Source organism: Sphaeramia orbicularis, chromosome 21 (assembly GCF_902148855.1).
Source record: "Sphaeramia orbicularis chromosome 21, fSphaOr1.1, whole genome shotgun sequence".
In the NCBI taxonomy this organism is placed as follows: Eukaryota; Metazoa; Chordata; class Actinopteri; order Kurtiformes; family Apogonidae; genus Sphaeramia; species Sphaeramia orbicularis.
The window spans coordinates 24,407,926-24,430,011 of NC_043977.1; the positions used below are offsets into that span (position 1 = coordinate 24,407,926).

The window sequence follows — 22,086 nt, forward strand, 5'->3', positions numbered from 1 at the left end:
TAGTTTAGTTTAGTTTAGTTTTAGTATTAGTTTTAGTTATTTCATATATTTTATCTTCCTCATCATCCTATTCAAAGAAATTAGTGAGGCGTGGATATGTGTTACCCTGGACACTTTATTTGGGGGTCGGGTTAGGGCGGCTCATGGACTGAGCAGAGACACAATGTACCGTACAATGTCTAAATTCCCTATAGCAGGTTGAGGTGGGGTGCAATCCATACACAACGTCACTTACGTGAAACAATGCGAAGATGTGCAAAGCATGAGAGGAGATGCACAAAGCAGCCAGCAGTTAAAGCAGATAGAAACATATATAAACCAGCTAACCAGCAGTTAAAGCAGATAGAAACATATATAAACCAGCTAACCAGCAGTTAAAGCAGATAGAAACATATATAAACCAGCTAACCAGCAGTTAAAGCAGATAGAAACATATATAAACCAGCTAACCAGCAGTTAAAGCAGATAGGAACATATTATAAACCAGCTAACCAGCAGTTAAAGCAGACAGAAACATATACAAACCACTTATAAACATATATAACCCAGTTCCTCATCAGTCAACCACACCTTAGCAGATATCTCATCTCTTAATCATCTCCAGTTCCATTATTAGCCAACTTTGCTTCAGTTCAGTTCAGCTAGCTGTAGCTAGTAACATCAAACGTTTTTTAACATTCTAACAGGTTCCATACCTCTGTAATTGGATTAGTTTTCATCCTCCTCTTTTCTCCTCTTCTAAACTGTGCAGTTCAGGGCTTGGAAGGCCTTTTCATGGTGATAAACTCTCCAGTTTTAACCTGGATGCTAGTTCAACACTGGCTGTCCTTTAGCTCAGCTCTGTCTGTCACTCACGCGCACACACACGGTACGCCAAAAAAAAAAAAAAAAAAAACCGACCCATGTATCACTACAGTAAACCCCAGACAGGACTGTGCTGCTGTGTCCCAGCTTTAGTCTGTATGTTCCAGGTAGAGTGGGGACTAGAAGACGACTGGAAACCACAAATGACCAGACATGACAGACAGTGAAGTGTCCTATGGTGTCACCAGCTCAAACTGCTGAAGTGAAATAAATTAATTTCATATCAATCCGACATTGACAGAGACGAAAACGAAGGGAATTGTATCCATAATTTTTATACGTTTTAGTTAGTTTTGTAAGCTCACAATACAGTTTCAGTTAGTTATTGTTTTTTTCTTTTAATTAGAGTTTTTATTTATTTCAGTTAACGAAAATGTTTTTTCAATTTTAGTTTTCGTCATTTCGTTCGTTTTCGTTAACGATAATAACCTTGGTGGGAACACATGGATTACAGCCTGGCTACTTAGCACAGGCTATTTAATCAACTGTATGATTTATTCAGATTTGATTTATTCACTGAAACATTTAGGAAGATGCACAGATTAGAGCGTGACATCCTAGCTTTGTGCAGTTAATATTTCTTTAACACCATAACTCATTTCTTGTAGAATTTACAGTAAATATGAGGCAAAAAAGTTGTCGATGTAGTGCTGTAAAATTCTTTGCTAATTACTGTAAAATAATTACAGTATATTACCAGATACTTTTTACAGGTTTTTGCTCTAAATTACAGCAATGTATTGTTGTTTAATATTAGAAAAAAACATTAATTGTATTTTAGTTTTTTTAGTTTTGACTGCTCAAGTTCGACTGTAGCCATGCTAATGGCGCTAACAAAGCTAACGGAGCCTGGACTATTGGAGGCATTTCTGAATGGGGCTAATGCACGTCATTAGCATTAGCTTAACTTAACCAGTTTTTCGCTAGCTAACATTTACAAAAATGGTGCACTGAGTCCCACACCATGTATATTTCATATGAAACATGACTAAGATAAATAAAATAATGTGAAATACAGTCATTCACACTAATAAAAAAAGATTATTCTTACTAAAACGCTAGTTTTGACATGTCTACATTACCAGCCAAGTTAAAATAGACGGTCGAATTATATTGCATGACTTGAATCACATTTTAATTTTGTGGGCTCATGCTATGCTAATCATGTCTTATGGTAAATGGACTGCACGTATATAGCACATTTTATACACCTTTTATACACCTTAAAATAAAATAATCTGAAATACAGTCACTCACACAAATAAAAAAAGCATTATTCTTACTAAAATGCTAGTTTTGACATGTCTACATTACATGCCAAGTTAAAATAGACGGTCAAATTATATCGCATGACTTGAATCACATTTTAATTCTGTGGGCTCATGCTATGCTAATCATGTCTTATGGTAAATGGATGGCACTTATATAGCACATTTTATATACCTTTTATACACCTTAAAATAAAACAATCTGAAATGCAGTCACTCACACAAATAAAAAAAGCATTATTCTTACTAAAATGCTAGTTTTGACATGTCTACATTACATGCCAAGTTAAAATAGACGGTCAAATGATATCGCATGACTTGAATCACATTTTAATTTTGTGAGCTCATGCTATGCTAATCATGTCTTATGGTAAATGGACTCCACTTATATAGCACATTTTATACACCTTTTATACACCTTAAAATAAAATAATCTGAAATGCAGTCACTCACACAAATAAAAAAAGATTATTCTTACTAAAATGCTAGTTTTGACATGTCTACATTACATGCCAAGTTAAAATAGACGGTCAAATGATATTGCATGACTTGAATCACATTTTAATTTTGTGGGTAATGCTACGCTAATAATGTCTTACGGTAAATGGACTGCACTTATATAGCGCATTTTATACACCTTTTATACACCTTAAAATAAAATAATCTGAAATGCAGTCACTCACACAAATAAAAAAAACATTATTCTTACTAAAATGCAAGTTTAGACATGTCTATATTACATGCCACGTTAAAATAGACGGTCAAATAATATCGCATGACTTGAATCACATTTTAATTTTGTGGGCTCATGCTATGCTAATAATGTCTTACGGTAAATGGACTGCACTTATATAGCGCATTTTATACAACTTCATGGTGCCCAAAGCGCTTTACAAAGCCTCACATTCACCCATTCATACACACACTCATACACCAGTAGGCGGCTGTATAAAAATAATACTGCATATTCTTGAAACATTACAAGCTGCCAGGCTCTACTGGGAGCAATTTAGGGTTCAGTGTCTTGCCCAAGGACACTTTGACATGTGGACAGTTAGAGCCAGGATTTGAACCACTGACTCCTTCAGTCATTGGACAACCTGCTCTACCAACTGAGCTACAGATACTCAGTGGATTGAGTGGATGGATGTGGAATTCCCTCCCATGTGTTTGCCTTCATGTCCTCTTCTAATACTCACGCTGTGTAATTGTAATTTGTATAGTTTACAGTCAGGACCACGTGAAAACACAACCATGCTGTAATTTTACAATGTGATACTGTGAACAAATGCTTGAAGTACAATAACTATTTTTTACCCATAATGCATTGCAATATACAGTTACACCTTGTAAATTGTTAGAACAAGAAGCTACTGTCATTTTTTACAGTGGAATTTACAGAAATTTGTTACAGTGTATGATAGAAGATGTTTCAAAGGGGCTGCAAGGAGTAAGCTTTAATAACATAAGTAATATAATCTATTGATTTTTTTTCTGGCTAGTTTAGTCTTTTGGCATTGAATATTTGATGTACAGCTTGGTTGTTAGCACTGAATACTCCTCTATGTCAAAAAACAACCTTGCTTAAACTTTACTAATTAACACTGAATTTCATTGCCTATTGTTCACTGGCTTTTTGCTACATATAATTTCCAAGACTGAACATCTCGAGGCAAAATTCCCTATAATAAGAAGGTTAAACCAGCTTTTTTTGTCAACCGAGAATGTGCAGCAGCATAAAACCAGCAAATAAATTTTACTTTTTTTTTTTTTTTTTTTAAACTTTTCACATTTCTGAGGAATGGTGATGCAGCTGCTCCTCAGACAAGCATCAGTTTCAACACGCCTCTGGCAGTGCCACCACAGTCTTCTACATCACACTCATATGGTGGATAAATGAAGGTGAGACCACAGTTTATATGAGGTAGTACATTTTTCCTTTTTTTTTTTTTTTCTTTTTTCTCCAAGGTTGTCGCTAATTTAAATTTACTTAATCAGAGGGTGTGATTTCCTGGAGGAGCAGCGAGTGCAGTGTGAAGGGAGAGGCCGTTGTGGGGGAAAATCGTTGCTATCAGGGGCACAGAGTCCAGGTTTAAAGGATTTCTCACTCTTTGGTTGAATTAGTTTTTGTCACAATATCTTGGCTTTTCTGGTCAGTGGAGCAGACACATGATGTTAGTCTGAATTGATGCCAAAGGAATCAAGATGAATATCTAGGCGTAGCAGCTCTGCAGTGTTTCTAACCATTCCTATTAGGGCTCGTAACACACTCCGACCTGCTCAGGTGGTCACACTTTGACACGTTGAGTTAACGTTCACTTAATGTTATGTATAAGAGAAATGCATTTGTGTAGGATTCATATCAGCATAATGCTCCCTATAGTGCTGCATGTTACACTAATCTTCCTGTGCAGAACATGAACAGAGCCCTCCTGACAATTTAACACCAAGAGCCAAGTCAATACCTTTTGTGTGCTTGGACCTTAAGCTAATTGAAAATCTTTCATCCTATAATGAGCGCGAAATGTCAGAACCAAAAGATATAGAACTGGCATTTAATCTGCACTGAGGGACAAAATAATCCAATTGACAAGAGCTCTGATGAAGACAGAATGAAGGTTACTCCAGGATTAATTTCTGAAATGCAAAGTTGTTAAATTCAAGAGAATATTCTTTCACTCTTACTTAAGTAAATGTAGATATTTATCATTAAATACACATGATTTACTCGTATTAAAGTATTTGTTATGAGAGGTTTTTACAATCTTTTTCTGCTTCTGAGTGTTTTTTTTTCCGCTCACACTCCTAAAACATGCATTACAGGTGAAATGCTTAATACTTATTACACGTTTATGTGAAGGAAGACAAGCATTATCTCTATGAAAGGATTCCAGATATTCCTCCAGTGAATTAAAGGACTCTGAACATTATAAGTGCTTCTGAGGTAAGTAGATGATGAATACTATCACACAATAGAAAAGATGAATATGCTACTTGACATATCAAACTTCTTGTACAGCTTCTAAAAGAGAGATGCAATAATGAAACTGTCGACAGTAAATATTACTAATAATAAGTCTCAATAATAGCAGTTCAGGACAGTTTAATTCAATGTTTTTCACTTTTTTTCTACTTTGAATTATGTTTTGTTATAATGTGTTAAAAAATATACACTTTTAAAATCTCTAATGTATGAAAGAGGATTAGGGCCACTGGAAAAAAAAATTAATTAAGGTCCAATATATATATTTTTATTATCATTCTGAGGGAAAAAGTCAGAATTCAGAGAAAAAAAATGTCAGAATTCTGAGTTTAAAGTCAGAACTGTGAGTAAAATTTCAGAATCTTGAGGGAAAAAAATCAGAATTCTGAGGGAAAAAAGTCAGAATTTGGAGAAAAACAACTGAATTCTGAGGGGGGAAAAGTCAGAATTCAGAGAAAAAAATGTCAGAATTCTGAATAAAAAAAGAAAGAATTCTGAGGGAAAAAAGTCAGAATTCTGAGGAAAAAAACTTTGATTCTCAGCGAAAAAAAAAAAAGTCAGAATTCTGAATAAAAAAAGTAAGAATTCTGAGGGGAAAAAAGTCAGAATTCTGAGAAAAAAACCCTCTGAATTCTGAGCGAAAAAAAAAAAAGTCAGAATTCTTTTTTCTCAGAATAATAATAATAATAAAAAAAAATTAGTGGACCTTAATTTTTTTTTCTCTCCAGTGGCCCTAATCCTCTTCCGTACTAATGCACTTTTCTGGTACTTAATGACATATACATATTGGTGATAATATATTTAATGTGTTTGTTAACAATATCTAAACCATAATTTTATGTGAAATACATATCCAAGTGGTTAATTGTGGAGCTTATCAGGGAACAGTAACTGTGGAACAGCAGTCACTCTTTGTATTCTCTGCAAAACCTGGTCAAAGTGAGTATAAGCGCCAATGTAAATCAAGTATCTATTTTTACAGTAGATTTACAGCCATTTACTTTAAAGATTGACTAATTAATTTATTAAGAATATACTTTATGTTAGCACTGAAACCATGTTCAAGCTCCCAGGAGGATCTTTTCCTTTTGAAGTTAAGTTTGCTGTTAAATAAAAGGAGAGAAAAATATGATATGCAGCCAAGGTCCCTGAGTCTGTTACTGTTTTTTGTTCATTAGAAGATAAAATAACCAGAAAAAAAAATCTACTTTATTTCAGCAGCATAAAGTTCACTCTTTGTGTGTTTACACATCCTGACAAAATGCTTTAAAGGTTTGTACATTGCACATGCTGACATCGGTCAGTCTTGCCCTTTCAGCTGCCGCACTGCAGCTGCTCTGTCTTCCTCCAGCTGTACCTGCCGCCATGGATCCTTAACAAAACAGATCTGCTTTAGTTCCACATCAGTATTAATAATGTGGAAGGCCAGCAGCAAGGCCAAAAAGCTTCAGTTTCTTTTCCTGCCTGTCAGGGAAGGTATAGTAAGAGAAACACAATGCCAAAAAATATGAATAGAGATAAAATACATTATGTATAGTGAGATATTACATCTTTAATCTGCGAAGATTTTCCAGTGCTTTGCAAAACACTATGCAGTCACATAAATAATCACTGATAAAAATAAAAGACCTTAAACGAGGATGCTTTGAGCAGGAATCGAATCGTAAAGTATACTGAATAATAGGTGAAAGATGCATTGAAATAGAAATGCATTGAAAATGATGAGGTTTAATGAACATTACTACTGTTATTTGTTACATGGCTTGTGCATACTCATGTCAAACAGATGACATAAAATCCCTGAACTTCGTTTTGTAAAATAACACAGAATAAAATGACTTCCTACCATGTGAAATCACTGGTAGTGCTGCAGATCCCACCGAGAATCAACACTCCACCCTAAAGCCCTTTGCTGCTTTCAGCCTCTTTAAGCTCATTGTTTTGGTTCGCTGGTCCATTTAGTCCCAGTGGTTCTAACAACACCCCCAAAAAACTTCTGTAGCCGTTCCAAGGTCAAAAGATTACACAAGCTGTACAGTGCATGCCAAAAATAATGAGGATGGTTGATCGAGAAAAGGAGACAAGGTAGAAAAATAGGTCTCATTAACAGAAGTCACAGAAGCACACATCTCTGAGCCATGATGTGATCCTGCTGCTGTTGTAAATATGATTCACAAACTAATGTATAAGAGCAGGTGTCCATCAAATATGCAAATGACTGATTTATTATGTATTATTTATGCCTGGGGTTAGTTCCTCGTGTTTGTCAGATATGCCAAGATTCAACTGAATATTTAAAGATGGAGTAAGAGCTTCATGAGAAACATTTTTGCATCTGAACTTCGCTGCAAAACATACAAATCCTACATTTAATAGACATGTGGGTGTGTTACATTAGACCTTAAAGGACAAAAGTAAGTATAGTTGTCAACGCAGTGAGTTTTTTTTTTAACTGTTTTTTTTTTTTTTTTTACACCATCTTACGGAGGAGGATTAGGGCCACTGGAAAAAAAATTAAGGTCCAATAAATATTTTTTTTATTATTATTCTGAGAAAACAGTCAGAATTCTGAGATTAAAGTTAGAATTCTGACTTTTTTCTCACAATAATAATAATCTAAAAAAATATTGGACCTTAATTTTTTAATTTGTTTTTTGGCCAGAGGTCCTAATCCTCTTCCGTACTAGTACTAATACACCTTTCTGATACTTAGAATTCTGAGAAAAATGTTTTTTTTTTCTCAGAATTCTGACTTTAATCTCAGAATTCTGATAATAATAATGATGATGATGATGATGATGATGATAATAATTTGGACTTTAATTTTAATTGTAATTTTTTCCAGTGGCCTTAATCCTCTCCTATACCATCTCTTACATATCTGATGTTTGACAATTTAAAGGAAAATTCAAGTCAAGAAACAATTTCTGGTAAAACTGCTGAATCATCAGACTGTGAAAATACGGAATTATAAAGCCTACAAACCCAAATCCACATAAGTGATCTGGTGTAGTGGTCTCTACTCTGCAGCTTCAACAGGACCAGACTTGAGTGGTTTTAATACATCTTGAGGAACATGGTGCTGTGAGTGGAGGTGACAGCCCTGTTAGTGTCGGTGACGTGCATCATATGAGATGACAGATGCAGTCCACAGAGCGCCTGACCTTTACTATCTTTACCACCAATTGGACCTCTTTCAACTTGTAAAACCTTTCCCATCCAGGAAAATCATTTATGTAACCGATGGAGGAATTCAAAGAAAATTAAGAAATATGCCCCTGTCTACAGTGATGCGGATATTTTTCTAAACACATATTTTCTGGGGTTTGTCTGTCTTTTAGCAAGATAACCCAAAAAGTTCTGGAAGGATTTTGATGACATTTTCAGGAAATGTTGATACTGGCACAAAGAACAAATGATTAAATGTTGGTGGGGATCCTGGGGGGGGGGGGCTGATCTGCCTTGGTGGAGGTCTGCGCTGTCCGAGTGCTTTTCTAGTATTGGACATAAAACTGATGACACTATAAATAATAAATCAAATCAAATTTTATTTATATAGTGCCAAATCGTAGCAAAACTCATCTCATGATACTTTGTAAATAGAGACGGTTGGAACCAGATGCTCAAGCCAATTTACAGAAACCCAACAGAATCCTCCAGGAGCAAACACTTGTGACTGGTGACAGTGGAAGGAAAAATCTCCTTTTAACAGGAGCAGACCCCGAGTCCTGGAGGACGGTCGTCTGACTTGACGAGATGGGGTTAAAGAGAGAGGGGAAAGGAGGAGAGAAAGAGAGAGAGAGAGAGACTGGGGAAGAGGGGGAGAAGGAGAGAAGGGGGGGAAATAGGGTGAGACAAACTGTCCATTGTGCCAATAGAACAGGGGTGTCAACCATGTGGCCTGTAGGCCAAAACCGGCCCACCAAAGGGTCCAATCCGGTCCGTGGGATGAATTTACAAAGTGCAAAAATTACACTAAAGATATTAACAGTCAAGGATGTGGAACTCGTGTCAGTTCAGGTTCCACATACAGACCAAATGTGATCTCTATATAAAAAAAAAAAATAGCATAATAACTTCACATTTTCTCCTTGGTTTAATGTGAAAAAAATATTACATTGTATTATGCCTACAAATGTTAAAAAAAATAAAATAACTGAAACTAAAAATATTTACATTTACAAATTATCAAAACAAAAAACAAAACATGTGAATAACTTGAAAAAACTGAAATTTCTTAAGAAATATAAGTACATTTTTAACAATATTATGCAACTTATCATTTATACATGTGCATTACAGATTGGATCTATAAGGGCACAAAACATTTAGTAACAGGCAGAATATTTACTATTTTTTATACTAAAACAAAGATTCCAAATAGGCAGAATCTAATTTTTTTCACATTAAACCAAGAAGAAAATTTGGAGACATTATTTCTCGGTTATTATTTTACTGGTCTGGCCCATTTCAGATCAAATTAGGCTGAATGAGGACCCTGAACTAAAATGAGTTTGACACCCTGCAATAGAAGGTTATGCACATGAGGTGTGCCCTGATGTTGAGAGGGGGATGGGAGCTGCACCCCAGACATGGGAAAGATACAAATTTTGGGTCCACAATACTTAGACCAGGGGTCTCAAACTCAGATCCTCGAGGGCCGGTATCCTGCATGTTGTAGTTGTTTCCCTCTTCCAGCACACCTGATGGTCGTTATCAGGCTTCTGCAGAGCTTAATGATAGGCTTATCATTTGAATCAGGTGTGTTGGAAGAGGGATACATCTAAAACATGCAGGATAGTGGCCCTCGAAGACCGGAGTTTGAGACCCCTGACTTAGACCAAGTCGCTGGACCAGATTCAGAGGCTTTAAATTGTCATGAAAGAGAGCAACAACAGTTTAAGTTATAAATGGTGTTGGTTTATGTCGTCAAAGTGTATTCTTTATGTGATATAGATTTGTCCATATCATCATCCTGCCCGTATCCGTGCTGATCTAGATCTACTGCAGGTCATACACTCATTTATACACCTGGATTTGATGTTCAAGGAACATTTTCATTCCACAAACCAAAAACAGACATGCACAAAACATGGTGTGATGCAATTGTTACGTAAATTGGAAAACTCAGAAATTTTCACATTGCAAAACATTTTTAACCCTTAGGAGTCTGAGCCTATTTTGGCTGTTTTTGAGTACTTTTGATTTTGCCTTTATATACTATATAAAGAAATGTTTATTATACCCATGTTTGTCATATTTTTTTTTCCAGCACAACTTCATCTATCTCATCTGCCTATTATTTTTTCACTTTAACTTACTATATCAACACAAAAGGCCACAAAACACAAAAAATATAAAATCCAATTTGAAAAATGTATATAATTTATTGCATAAATAACACAAAGATGCAGAACAAACCTTTTCAAAGACTTTAAAAGTGAATATTAGTTCCAAATATTAGGTATATGAAATTCAAATTGTCATAAATTAAAACTATACTCAAATATTTGACATAAAAGCATGTCTTTACATAGGCATTTCCTCCGGTTCTCCCATCCCCCACAACCCCAGTCCTCCCGGGTTCGGCATCCGGTTCAGGTGGGGGTCATTCTCACCCTTACCTGTTATGCTAATGCAATCGGTAGATTAGAATCCGCAGATTCGGCCAGTTTTTTTTTCCGTTTTGAAAAAGGACAAAAAATGACAAAGATATGGTCAGAAATATATCGCTTGCTTTTTATCGCTACAATAACAGTATATCACTTGTTTGCTCCGGTTTTAAACGTCATATCTCTGGTTGTATTTGCTCTATCTACATCAAATAAAAACGCTTTCGAATGCAGTAGTCCTCAGTGGTCTACGTGACTGACTTCTGATGCTATGACGTGTTGAAAATGTCATGTGATTCAGTCATGGAGCTGTGACCGTAGACCCCTAAGGGTTAACAAGTGGTGCCAGGCACAACAAACCCCGCCCCCCGCACGTATTGTAGCTTATTTTGGCAGCGATCCAGGTGATGTCATGTCTCAGTCCATTTTATTAACTCATGGGAAAAAAATCAGTGTTTATGCACATTATTGGCCATTATTACATGATTGGTTGCTACATGTGGTACTTTTAATGCATGCCCAAAAACTACAACAACAAAAAAACTACAGAGTATTTACCCCTCATGGACATTCTAAGTCTGTAGTATTAATCTTTGGTGACAATTTTATTTATACACCTGGATTTGATCTTTAAGGTACGTTTTCAGTCCACAAGCCAAAAACAGACGTGCACAAAACATGGTGTGACGCTATTGTTACGTAAAGTGGAATTCGCAGATCTTTTCACACTGCAAAACATTTTTAATTAGTGGTGCCAGGCACAACAAACCCCGCCCCTCACATGTATTGTAGCTTATTTTGGAATCAATCAAGGTGATGTCATGTCTCTGTCCATTTTATCGACTCATGGGGAAAAAAATCCAGTGTTAATGCACATTATTGGCCATTATTACATGATCGGTTGCTACATGCATTCCAAAATTTGTGAATGAAAATACAAACAACAACAAAAAAACACTACATAGTATTTACCCCTCATGAACATTCTGAGTCTGCAGTATTAATCTTCGGTAAGATTTTGAATGTTTTATTTGTCAGATGCTGCAAAAGAACATCTCGAGCCTCTCCTGTGTTTCTAATACCAGCCCAGTCACGTCTTCAGTTCAGCGGCTCTCGTTTAGTCCAACAGAACAAACCCATCTACATGACAGCAGGAATCATTTGCATAAAGCATTCTATGAAATATTGAATAAATATCTAAATGTTACATTGGTGTTTGTACTTTTTGTGTGTGAACTGAACAAGTTCCTATTGAACGTCTTTTCAGAAAACTTGACACTCCCTGCGGCGCACTTTTGCCCCGTTAGAACTCCCCATTTAGCCCAGCAGGAGAGCAGAATCCCATGAATAAACTCTTTTCATGCAGGGAAATCATTCATAGAAGAATAAAAAATAAAGCATCCTCTTATCCCAGGGCCCAATGTGTGTCAATTGTACTCACGTTGTCAAAATAAGACAACAACACAAGGAGCGGCTGTAACCTCTCTTAAAATAGAATGTCAAACTCTGGAATGTAACACACCTATTTCTGAAATCCTGCACTAGATAAATATTTTGACCTGACCCATCTTTTTTACCTTTTTATTCATTATATCAATCAATGTTACACAAAACCTTTGATGTCATATAGAGCAACATGCATACAACTTAGTAGTCTGTGCAAAAAAGAAAACAGAGAAAAAAACTCAAGCTTCAAAGAGTTTCGAGCGTCTACGTTTCAGTACCAACATGTTTGTTGTTTAGCAAACAAGACAGAAAAGATGGTGAGGTGTAATAAGCCATATTTAAGAAATACTTGCTGAAATGTAAAAGGATCACTTTGAGCTATTACCATTTTCATCCACTTGACAGCAGCTTATGTTTTGATCTGCTCATTTTCTTCATTTATTTTTTCTAACTTATGCAGTTTAAATCATTATTCCAAATCACATACTGAAGCTAGCTTGCAAAGAAGTGGCGCACTGCTTAAAAGGACTTACCGATGTACTGATTCCATTCAGGATCCAGATCCGCTTGGTTTGCCAGACAGCCCTTCATGACATTCAGGCAGTAGTTCTTACAGGGTTTAACTGATGGCATGCCCCGACAAAAGGGGCAGTAGAGCATCTTTGTCAGGGCTCGGATACATGACGGAGTGCTGCTTACCTGCGAGATCAGATTGCAACATTAGCCATTAACATCTAGACACCCCTTCCAAAATACACGGTTACCCATAGAGTTGGAATAAAATATTTTTACCCCCTCTCATGAAATGATTGTGACAATGTGATTTATTCAGTATAGATAAAGTGCAACTGGGACTCAGTATGTGATCATTGCGCTTGGATAAACGTACTGTATGTATACTGATATTAGGGCTGGGCAATAAAACGATAACAATATATATCACGAAATAACTTTTCCTTGATAAAAATATGAGACATGCTCGATACAATTTTGATAGAATTCATTCATCCATGTTTTGACAGACATAAGAACAGCCAATCATAATTAACCCTGTAAAGCCTGAACCATTACATCATTTGACAGAAAATTCCAGTTCTTTGAAACTGGAGCATTTATTGGTCCTTCTGAAACACCTGATTGTTTTTTCCCAAATAATCAATTTCCATGTATGAGTTTAAATTTTTGTATCATATTTGACACATTAGGTCTCAATGCTCAAATATTATTATTTTTGAACAAACAAAAACATAATATAACACAAACATGTCTAACAAATTGGTAATTCCTTTTCAAAATTGGCAAAGTTCTGCCTCCTTCCTTATTAATCTAATCTTGTAGTGTCACTGGAAAGGCCTCTGGTGAACAAAGTCCTCCCCCTTGGTGGATTATCCACGTAATACATGTGTCTGATTGTATACATCTGTTTTTTCAAGACAAAAAATATCCCACTGATCATGTAGAGGGATTCAAAACTCATGTATCAAATATGATACATTTGGCGTTAAAGGGCTAAGTAGCGCCGCACTGAACCAATCACACCAGAGCCATGGTAAGTTAGGTTGACACACACAGCACAGGCGTAAGAGCAGCCGCAGCACACACGCTAATGTTTGGGCTGCAGCGGGAGATATGAGTGTTCCCTCGGGAAAAAATTTGACTGAGAACTCGGGCGACCGGGTTACTGCAAAGTAGGGTGCAGCATAGAAGCTGGGAGTCAGACGTTCAAAGCATGTCAAGCTTCACTTTCAGTTTACAGCAGTTACGGCAGTTACGGAACACCCCCCCGCGTATATACCCCCGGCATTGTTTTGTGAAGATGGTCTGTTTTGTTTGTGTTCTCTTTTAAACCTTGAAAGCTTTTGCCTGCTGGTCAGACTTTTAGTTTAGTTTTAAATATATGTACCTGTTTTATTTATCTGAAACAGATGTATAATGTTCTTCAGCACATCTGTCATGTTCAACCTCTGACAGAAAATAAATCATATTTAAATCAAAAGTAACCTTCTGATGTCTCCACAACTAACCTATAAGTAATGGAAAATTTAAGCTTGACAAAAATGGTGATTTGATTTATATCATGATACATATCGATATTGTCTGATATGAAAAAAATTATTGTGATATGATTTTTTTTTTCTATATCGCCCAGCCCTAACTGATATGCATAAAATGGAATGAAAAGAGGAATGTGTCTGAAAACAATATTATTCCAGCTTTATGGGCAACAGTATACATATATTCAAATTCTGTAATATTATTGTAATATTAAACTAATTCTAGGAGGATATAAATGTTTACCGATATTGCTGTTATACTTCAATTGTCTCAGTCATAGTTAAATAATTTAAAATAAAATATAGATTCTAAATTAATTCATCTAAACCTTTTTGTTACAATGTAAGTTATATGAAGATCCATATCAGCTGTTGCCTCAACAGAGTTCACACAGATTTTTTGATCAAAAAGCAAGCTGCTCTCATAACAAGCCAAACATGACGCATTTCAAATGTTGTTGTAGATTTGATATTGGTGAACACAGACAGACAACATTAACACAGGTTTCACTTTTTTTTTTTGTAAGAGTAGACAGCAGGAGTAGAGACTTAAACAGACTTATAATGAAGGAATACCCCTAGAAAAGCATATTAGAGTGAGAAAAGCAACATCTTATCAGTTTTTTTCTGTTTCACAATGTTTAAGTCAGTATACATCAGCAGCAATTCAGGCGGCACAAACACAAACTTGAACTGCATGACCTAATAAATGTGATTTTTACAGATGATTCTTTAAAAAGCATGCAGAGTTATATTTTTACTTAATAGTCAAGTGCTTGCAATCTGGAGTCATGTCAAGATACCTGGAGGGAAGGCCCTTAGGTCACAGCAAATGGACTTGTTCCATAATGCACCAGCAAGAATTTTAATAAGCCCTTGTCAGACTGAAAACCAACTATTGCAGAAGAACAGTAGCATTTAATATCGTCTGACTTCTCTTAAAAAATGCACTCAGCGCATGTATGACTGCATCTGATGTAATGTCTTCTTCTACCTTTTATTACCTGTTTGAATGAAATTTCAATGAAGTTTCATTAAGCACAATAATTTAGCACACTATAACAGCATTTAATGTAGCTGTATCAAACACACACCCCATAAAGAGGCATATATGCTTTCTGTCTTTAAGTGGGAATATTTCTGTCTATAAAGCAGTATCCTGAAGGTCTTTTGTTTTTTGTTACTAAGCAACTATATAGGCAAGAAAATTGTCCTGCTCGATCAAGTGCTGATGAAAAACAACATAATGACGTTTATTTTAAGTCATAACTGAAAAGGGACGGATAATAGAAATAACAGGCATGCTGTGCTCTGAGTGGTTGATTAAAACTTACAAAGGTTAGAAAGAAAATATAAGGTAGAAGTATGTAATAAAAAAAACAAAAAACATAAAGCTTAAGTGAGCTGGCATGAAAACTTCTAGCTGTAAAAAAGGAAAAAACGGATCCATGTAAACCCTGGGTTCGTGCTACACTTTAATTGTTCAATGTTCATCTTTTACAGGGGAAAAGAATGGAAAGTGAAATATGTGTTATTTCCCTTTAACTATATTTTGGGTTGCTTTGTATATTTTTACTATTTCTGTCAATGCTCCCCTGTTTGAGTATGTTTTTTTTTTTTTTTTTTTTTTTTTTTCTTTACATACATGGAAGTCATGTAAATGATGTAAAATGCTAAGATGATGGTGACTGAAAAAATAATAATAAAAAGATAATTACAAAAAAAAAAAAAGGAAAAAATGGAGGGAAAGCCGTAACTCCATGCAGTAAAGTCCAGGCCGGCATTTGTGATCAGCTACCATTGTGGAACAACTCAAGAGGCTCTACCAGACGCACAGAGAATTAACAGATCACAGATATAAACAGGAGCCTGACCAAGCAAAGCTGCAAAAAGCAATAAAATTTTAAAATCACTTCAGTGGGAAATAGGATTTTTTTTTTTAAACTATGTAATTTCTTTTAGACTATGATAAAAGTATGGCACTAACGCATTGTATTGTATTAATTGTAGTTAACAAAGATTCCTGTTAAAAGCAAAAAAGCATTTACAATAGTGGAGCCTCCCAGAGATAGGATGACCTTCAATAAATGTGATAATTAGGGAAATTGCCTTATCTTGATGCCATGTGTTAATTGCCCCTTTTTTGTAGCACAGGAAACTATCATAAAGAGAGGAAACGACGCCTACCCACTCGTCATCTTGTGGACTAATTGCTTTGCCACTGAAAACTCTTGAAATGCTCCTGCCAACATCTATCATACTCAGCAAGACTATGTTTAAGAGAGAAACTGGTTTTCAACAGATTAAAAGGGTCATAGGAGAAACAATAGCTTTTATTTTTGCTGCCCATCCCATCATCATCCTTTCAAACTAATGTATCTGAATACTAATTAATGATATAGCAAATTAAATACATATAACAGATGAATTAATGATAAACATATTAGTTTTATATTCAATTTGAAATCTATGCTTTTCCTTTAGAATGTGGTGTTTTATGCATACAGACTATACATACAAGTATCTTCAATTTCCTAATTTTTTTTTTTCTCCAAATAATATAAAATGCAATTCAGCAGCTGGCTGAATGAATTCTTCTTCCACTTACACTCACACAATACAATGGAAATATGCTGTGTAATATCATAACCTATTCATTTAGCAGGAAAAATTAATGCAGCCCAACACATCCCAGCGCTGCTTCATTGTCTACACATTTGCATCTGTCAAAGTCCCTGCTGTCGTACTAAGTGCATTTAGATGAAATAATTATTTTGCTCAGTTTGCGTATGATTTAAATATCATCAATAACTAAACACATGATTATAAGATTTTCATCATTTCTGAAAAAAACAGATGCAGATGTACTGTTTGGATATTGATCAGGGGTAAGTATGAGCTCTTAGTTTGTGAGATACAGACTCCAGGTTTGTGTCTCTGCTCCCTCACAGCAGTTTTGGATTTCATCTCTTACACTGTGAAAAAAGTACTTCATCATATACTTTAATTCTATAGAGATCCCAGCAGCAATAAGCATGGATGTCACATCTTAGAATCGCTCCTGCAAAGACACCTCCAGCGGGGTGTCCTATTCCATTATGCTTATACCCAATCCCTCAAGATGAGTTTATACCCTGGGGATCAAAGGGCTGCAGTCCCAGACATATGACCTGGATCTTAGGTCCCACTGAAATGTCAAGAGGTGAAACTGGGACATGTTGGCTTGTAAGAAATGCAGAGTGTAACTCAGTAAACGCATACTAACAACACATCCTCTATGGCAGCCTATAAATGAGCCCTACCACTACTACTGGACGGGGAGTTGGGGGGGCTGATACACACCGTGAAGGAAATATTTAAAGTTTAACATGTGGTTCATGGTGGGACTAACAGAAAATAGATGCTGGATTTCTTACTGAGAACAGCTGCAGAAGCTCTCAGTGACTTCTACTGTCTCTGATGATTGAGGTTTCTTGTTTTTCTATTGGCGTCTGTTTATGTATTGTACAGCAGCTCTATAAATATTTATAATAGTGCTGATAATCCAATCTATCTGATAGCAATACAGTAATAGTGAAAAGAACTCAGGATGGCTAGGGATTTGCAGTGTGTGCTTATCAGCGGCGCTCTCGACCCATACGAAAGTGTGCACAACCAGTGCTGTTGTTGTCGAGTATGACTAAATCCAAGCCGTAGTCTCTGCTTTTCCTTTAATCTTCCTTTGTACATGATCAAAACTTCTTATACTCCCAACGCAGTATGATATACTGCAGAGGCTGCATTGAGATTACATCCCATCAAACAGAATACTAAGCCTTACAGCATGATTAATGGCTTCTGTAGACAGGGTGAACAAATATTAGGCAATAGAGCAATAAACAGAGATGGCAGAATTTTTCTTTTCTCTCCTATTTCAACGTCTGGGCATTTCTCCGGAGCAATCCACATCCACTTCAGTGCTTGTTTTTACGCAGAACTCAAGAACAAGCTGCCTTGAACCCAAGCTTCCTGAAGACATGCACTAAGAGAGTTCATATTAGTCAGAAAAAAAAAAAATCAGGTAAGAAGCTATTCAGGAGGGGAACCAGCAGGAAATGCATGCTTATTGCAGAAACACCAAATAAGACCTTGGGCTTGCTCGTATTTCAGAGCAAGTTTGACAGAGGCTTGCGAATGGAATCGAATTAAAATGATATACTTTGTTTTGGGTTGAAGCAAGCGGTGAATCAGGGGCACTGTGCTATAGTTTTACGTTTCTGAGGTGGTGAGCACTTTTACCTTAGACACTCTCTGAGCCACCTCCCGGCCAACAGAGAGCCCTTGGACAAATGTGCGTGCAGCGATGAATGCCCGGGTAACCTGAGCCTTGAGCTTCCTGGGCACGTCTCCAAAGGGCTTGAGCTCGTCGGTGTACTTACTGATACAGTCCAGATAGTCCTCAGTGATGACATACTGGGAGTTGAGCAGCGTGAACATACGCTCCAACAACCTCGACCAAAAGTCATTAAGCATTTCCTCCAGGTTAACGTTTCCTCCTGTGTAGTAGCGCTTCAGCTCGGCAAACAGATTCTCAAAGACCTCCGAGTTCTGCATGTAAGGCTTTCCATAAGTCCTCACAAACATCTCATTCAGAGACCTCTCGGTATTCTCCAGTAGCTCCAGGAAGAATTCTGGGTTAAGAAGAAGAAAAGGTGGTTATGTTTCATGTATGACTGTTTGCATGGATTATACTGTTCACAGAAGGATATGCACTTATTCCACTGGAAACACTACAGATTTGCATGCAGTTGTAATTAAAACAGACATCCAGAAAAATGACATTAAATGTGTCTGATTGGAGGATAGAACGCCGCTTAAAAAGGAAGCCTGCTTGATTGCAAAGCAAACGGTAAATACGCCAAAAGCCAGAAAATACCAAAATAGCAAATCAATTATGGGTGTCTGATGTTGATTTCATTTTGAGGAGACTTCATGGCTTTGTTGATTTTTATCTGCTGTAAACTACTTTTGACATTGCAATGGGAGTTCTTATATATTTCTGGAAAGCAATAAGTTTTGTGTTTGCAGTTCAGGAGGTCTATATTGTTTATATCACACATGCAAACCCTTTCTGTACTGGGTATACATTACTGAATGACTTCCTCTATACGACTCTATGATGGAGTGCTGCTTTATATTCTAGGGAATAAAAGTGGTGAGATGAGGTACAATCCCTTATCTTTTACAATCTTTTACTGTAACTATACACAAGATTTATGATGATAGACATGGTATTTTGTGGAGTTTCCATTCGTACTGCATTTTCCTTTTTTTTTTTTATGCATTACTTTTTGCTTGGTTTGTGACCTCCATGACTCACCATAAAATTGGGACGGGATGATAATATATATGACCATCTGCTATCCATAATGATAGTCTGGACTTTCAAGGACCAAGATTAAAATGAAATGGCCTTAAAATTCTGCACATTTAACAGCAAAGTTCAAGGAGAACACTTTATATTAATGTGCACATATTCACCATTAACTAGTTGCTTATTAGGAATTATCTTAGTAGCATATTGTGTTTTATTAGTCATTATAAAGTGCTTATTGATACTTTATTTTGCATGACTACATTGTGCAGCTGGGCCATAAACTAATTGTTCTTGCTGATTAAGGTCCTAATTATTCCCTATGGGATATGGGTAAGTAAGAAGCTTGTTGTATATGTTGAATTACAGTTTCATTATGTTTTGCTCAGTATTAAATTGAAATCAGTTAAACACAGAGGTAGAAATTTCTCCTGCTAGACCATTGGTTCTTAAAGTGTTTCTATCAGGCCTCCCTTTGGAGGAAGGGAAATTTCCAGGACCCCCCCTAAACCCCAACAAAATTAGAACAATGGATCAAGTACAACTTTTATTGAAAGAAACATCAATATTTTAACAATTCCTTTTGCGTTTCTTTGAATCATTTATTGTGTAAATTAAAAACAACTTAAAGAAGTGATATTTAGCATTTTTAAATGGAATTTTGCATTTTAAAACATTTCCCCATGGTCTACATAAACTGTAAATGCTGTGCTCGGGTCTGAATTCTTCATTAATTCAACTCACAAAAAGTAAATGTTAAATTATGTTGTTATAACTATAACAATGAAGATCATTTTTTTAGAACAAACAATTTTTTTCCATAACAAAGATGAATATTTTAAGAATATCAGTGGCTGCAGTTATACCATTTTACATATTTTTATATCAATTGAGTGCAAACTGTACATACTGTGTAACTTTTCACCCAGCAAAACTCTTGTCCATTCTCCAAACCTACACTCTTTGTCTCATCAAGTGAGTGATCACCCAAGGCATTAGTTCCATCTGCTACATGACCTGAATAAAAAATAAATAACTCACGCCTCCAAGTTCCTTGACCATTAGAGTTAAAGTTGTATTCATTGAACAAGAAACAGGAGAAATACTTAGATTTTAATTTAGATTCTCAGTCAGATTTTAAAAACAATGTGAAACAATGAAGGCAAATCTGAACTGTTGTATCTGATCTAAACTGATCTAAATTCAAGGATATTCTCACATCTCCCGTGTGGTCTGACTGTCTGGTTTCAGGCTAACCAGTCTGCACTTCGACCTAAAGAGTGTCTGTATCATCCAGCCTTAAACATATTTGGACAAAGAGGAAGTAAGATACGACCAGGCAAATATATAATGTTAAGAGCTGCACAATATATTGTTTGAGCATCGTCATTGCAATGTACGTGTGCGCAACAGTCACATCGCAGGTCCTGCAATGTAGGAGACAAATGAACTCAACGTGTTCTCATCTAATTTCAACCTGGGTACCTGACACACACTGTGCACAGCGATCCACCAATCACAAGCCTTCTTAATCAGTTTGCCAAAGCAAACCATGCCCCTGCACATGAAGTGAGTAGCTGGTAACAACATTGAAAAATGAGCAACGAACAAGAGAAAATCACCGAAAATGAAGACTTGGTGCCAAAAAGAAAAGCAATGTCAGGTATCTGGAATTATTTCCACTACAAGAAGGATGATACTGAAACAGGTGTTCTGTGTCGACAGTGCCGTGCACCTGTCGCCAAAACGAGAGGAAACACATCTAATTTGTTTGACCATTTACATCAGCACCACACAGCTATTATATCCTCCTGAGTGTTTTTTCATATCGCAATATATATATATCCCAGGGTTAAAAAGCATTGCGATGTCAGTTTTTTTCCAATATCGTGCAACCCTAAAGTTAACCTTTGCAAATTTTGTTCATTTTAATTACATGAAGGTTGTGCTGAAATGTTCAAATGGACCTGCTCCACAGCCTCTTTGCAAATACATGAATAATCTGCAAAACTGCGCAGATCCACCAGAGCTACTTTATGAGATAACTGCAAAGTCCCATTCTGTAAAACATGTTCGGTTCAGACATTACTCTCTGCGGAAGGAACACAAATCTGGAACTCGCTGCCTGATCATCTGAAATCTGCTACGAACACCACCACTCTCACGAGAGCCACTAAACCGTGGTTTATTCAGCTGGAAACCTGCACTCATGGTTAGTGTTACATGTAATATGTTTTAAAAGTGTATTCTTAGCATTCTAGTTTTAAACTGCATTATAACATTTTTGCTTTAGCCTTTCAAACTGTATGCAGGTCATACTGTAACTCATACTTAACTTTTCTGATTCTGTAAAAGCCCTTCTGAGGATAAATGAGCAAATTAGAATTTACAAGAAACACTATGATATCAACATGGGATTGGAGTTCTGACTTTATTATTAATATACATGTATCTGTCCCTGTCAAATAAACCATAAATAAATAAATAAGTACTTTCATTACTTGTT

The 22,086-nt window shown here is 36.2% G+C and overlaps 1 protein-coding gene across 1 annotated transcript in view; it reads right to left on the reverse strand.

Moving 5' to 3' along the window:
• gpc6b (glypican 6b) overlaps window positions 1-22,086 on the reverse strand; it is a 136,124-nt gene that overhangs the window by 49,402 nt on the left and 64,636 nt on the right. The window contains exons 3-4 of the mRNA XM_030124597.1: window positions 18,506-18,897; window positions 12,707-12,872 (exon numbers count right to left, since the gene is read on the reverse strand). Of these exons, the coding sequence (XP_029980457.1) occupies window positions 12,707-12,872; window positions 18,506-18,897 (558 nt within the window). The remainder of the gene's footprint in view (window positions 1-12,706; window positions 12,873-18,505; window positions 18,898-22,086) is intronic.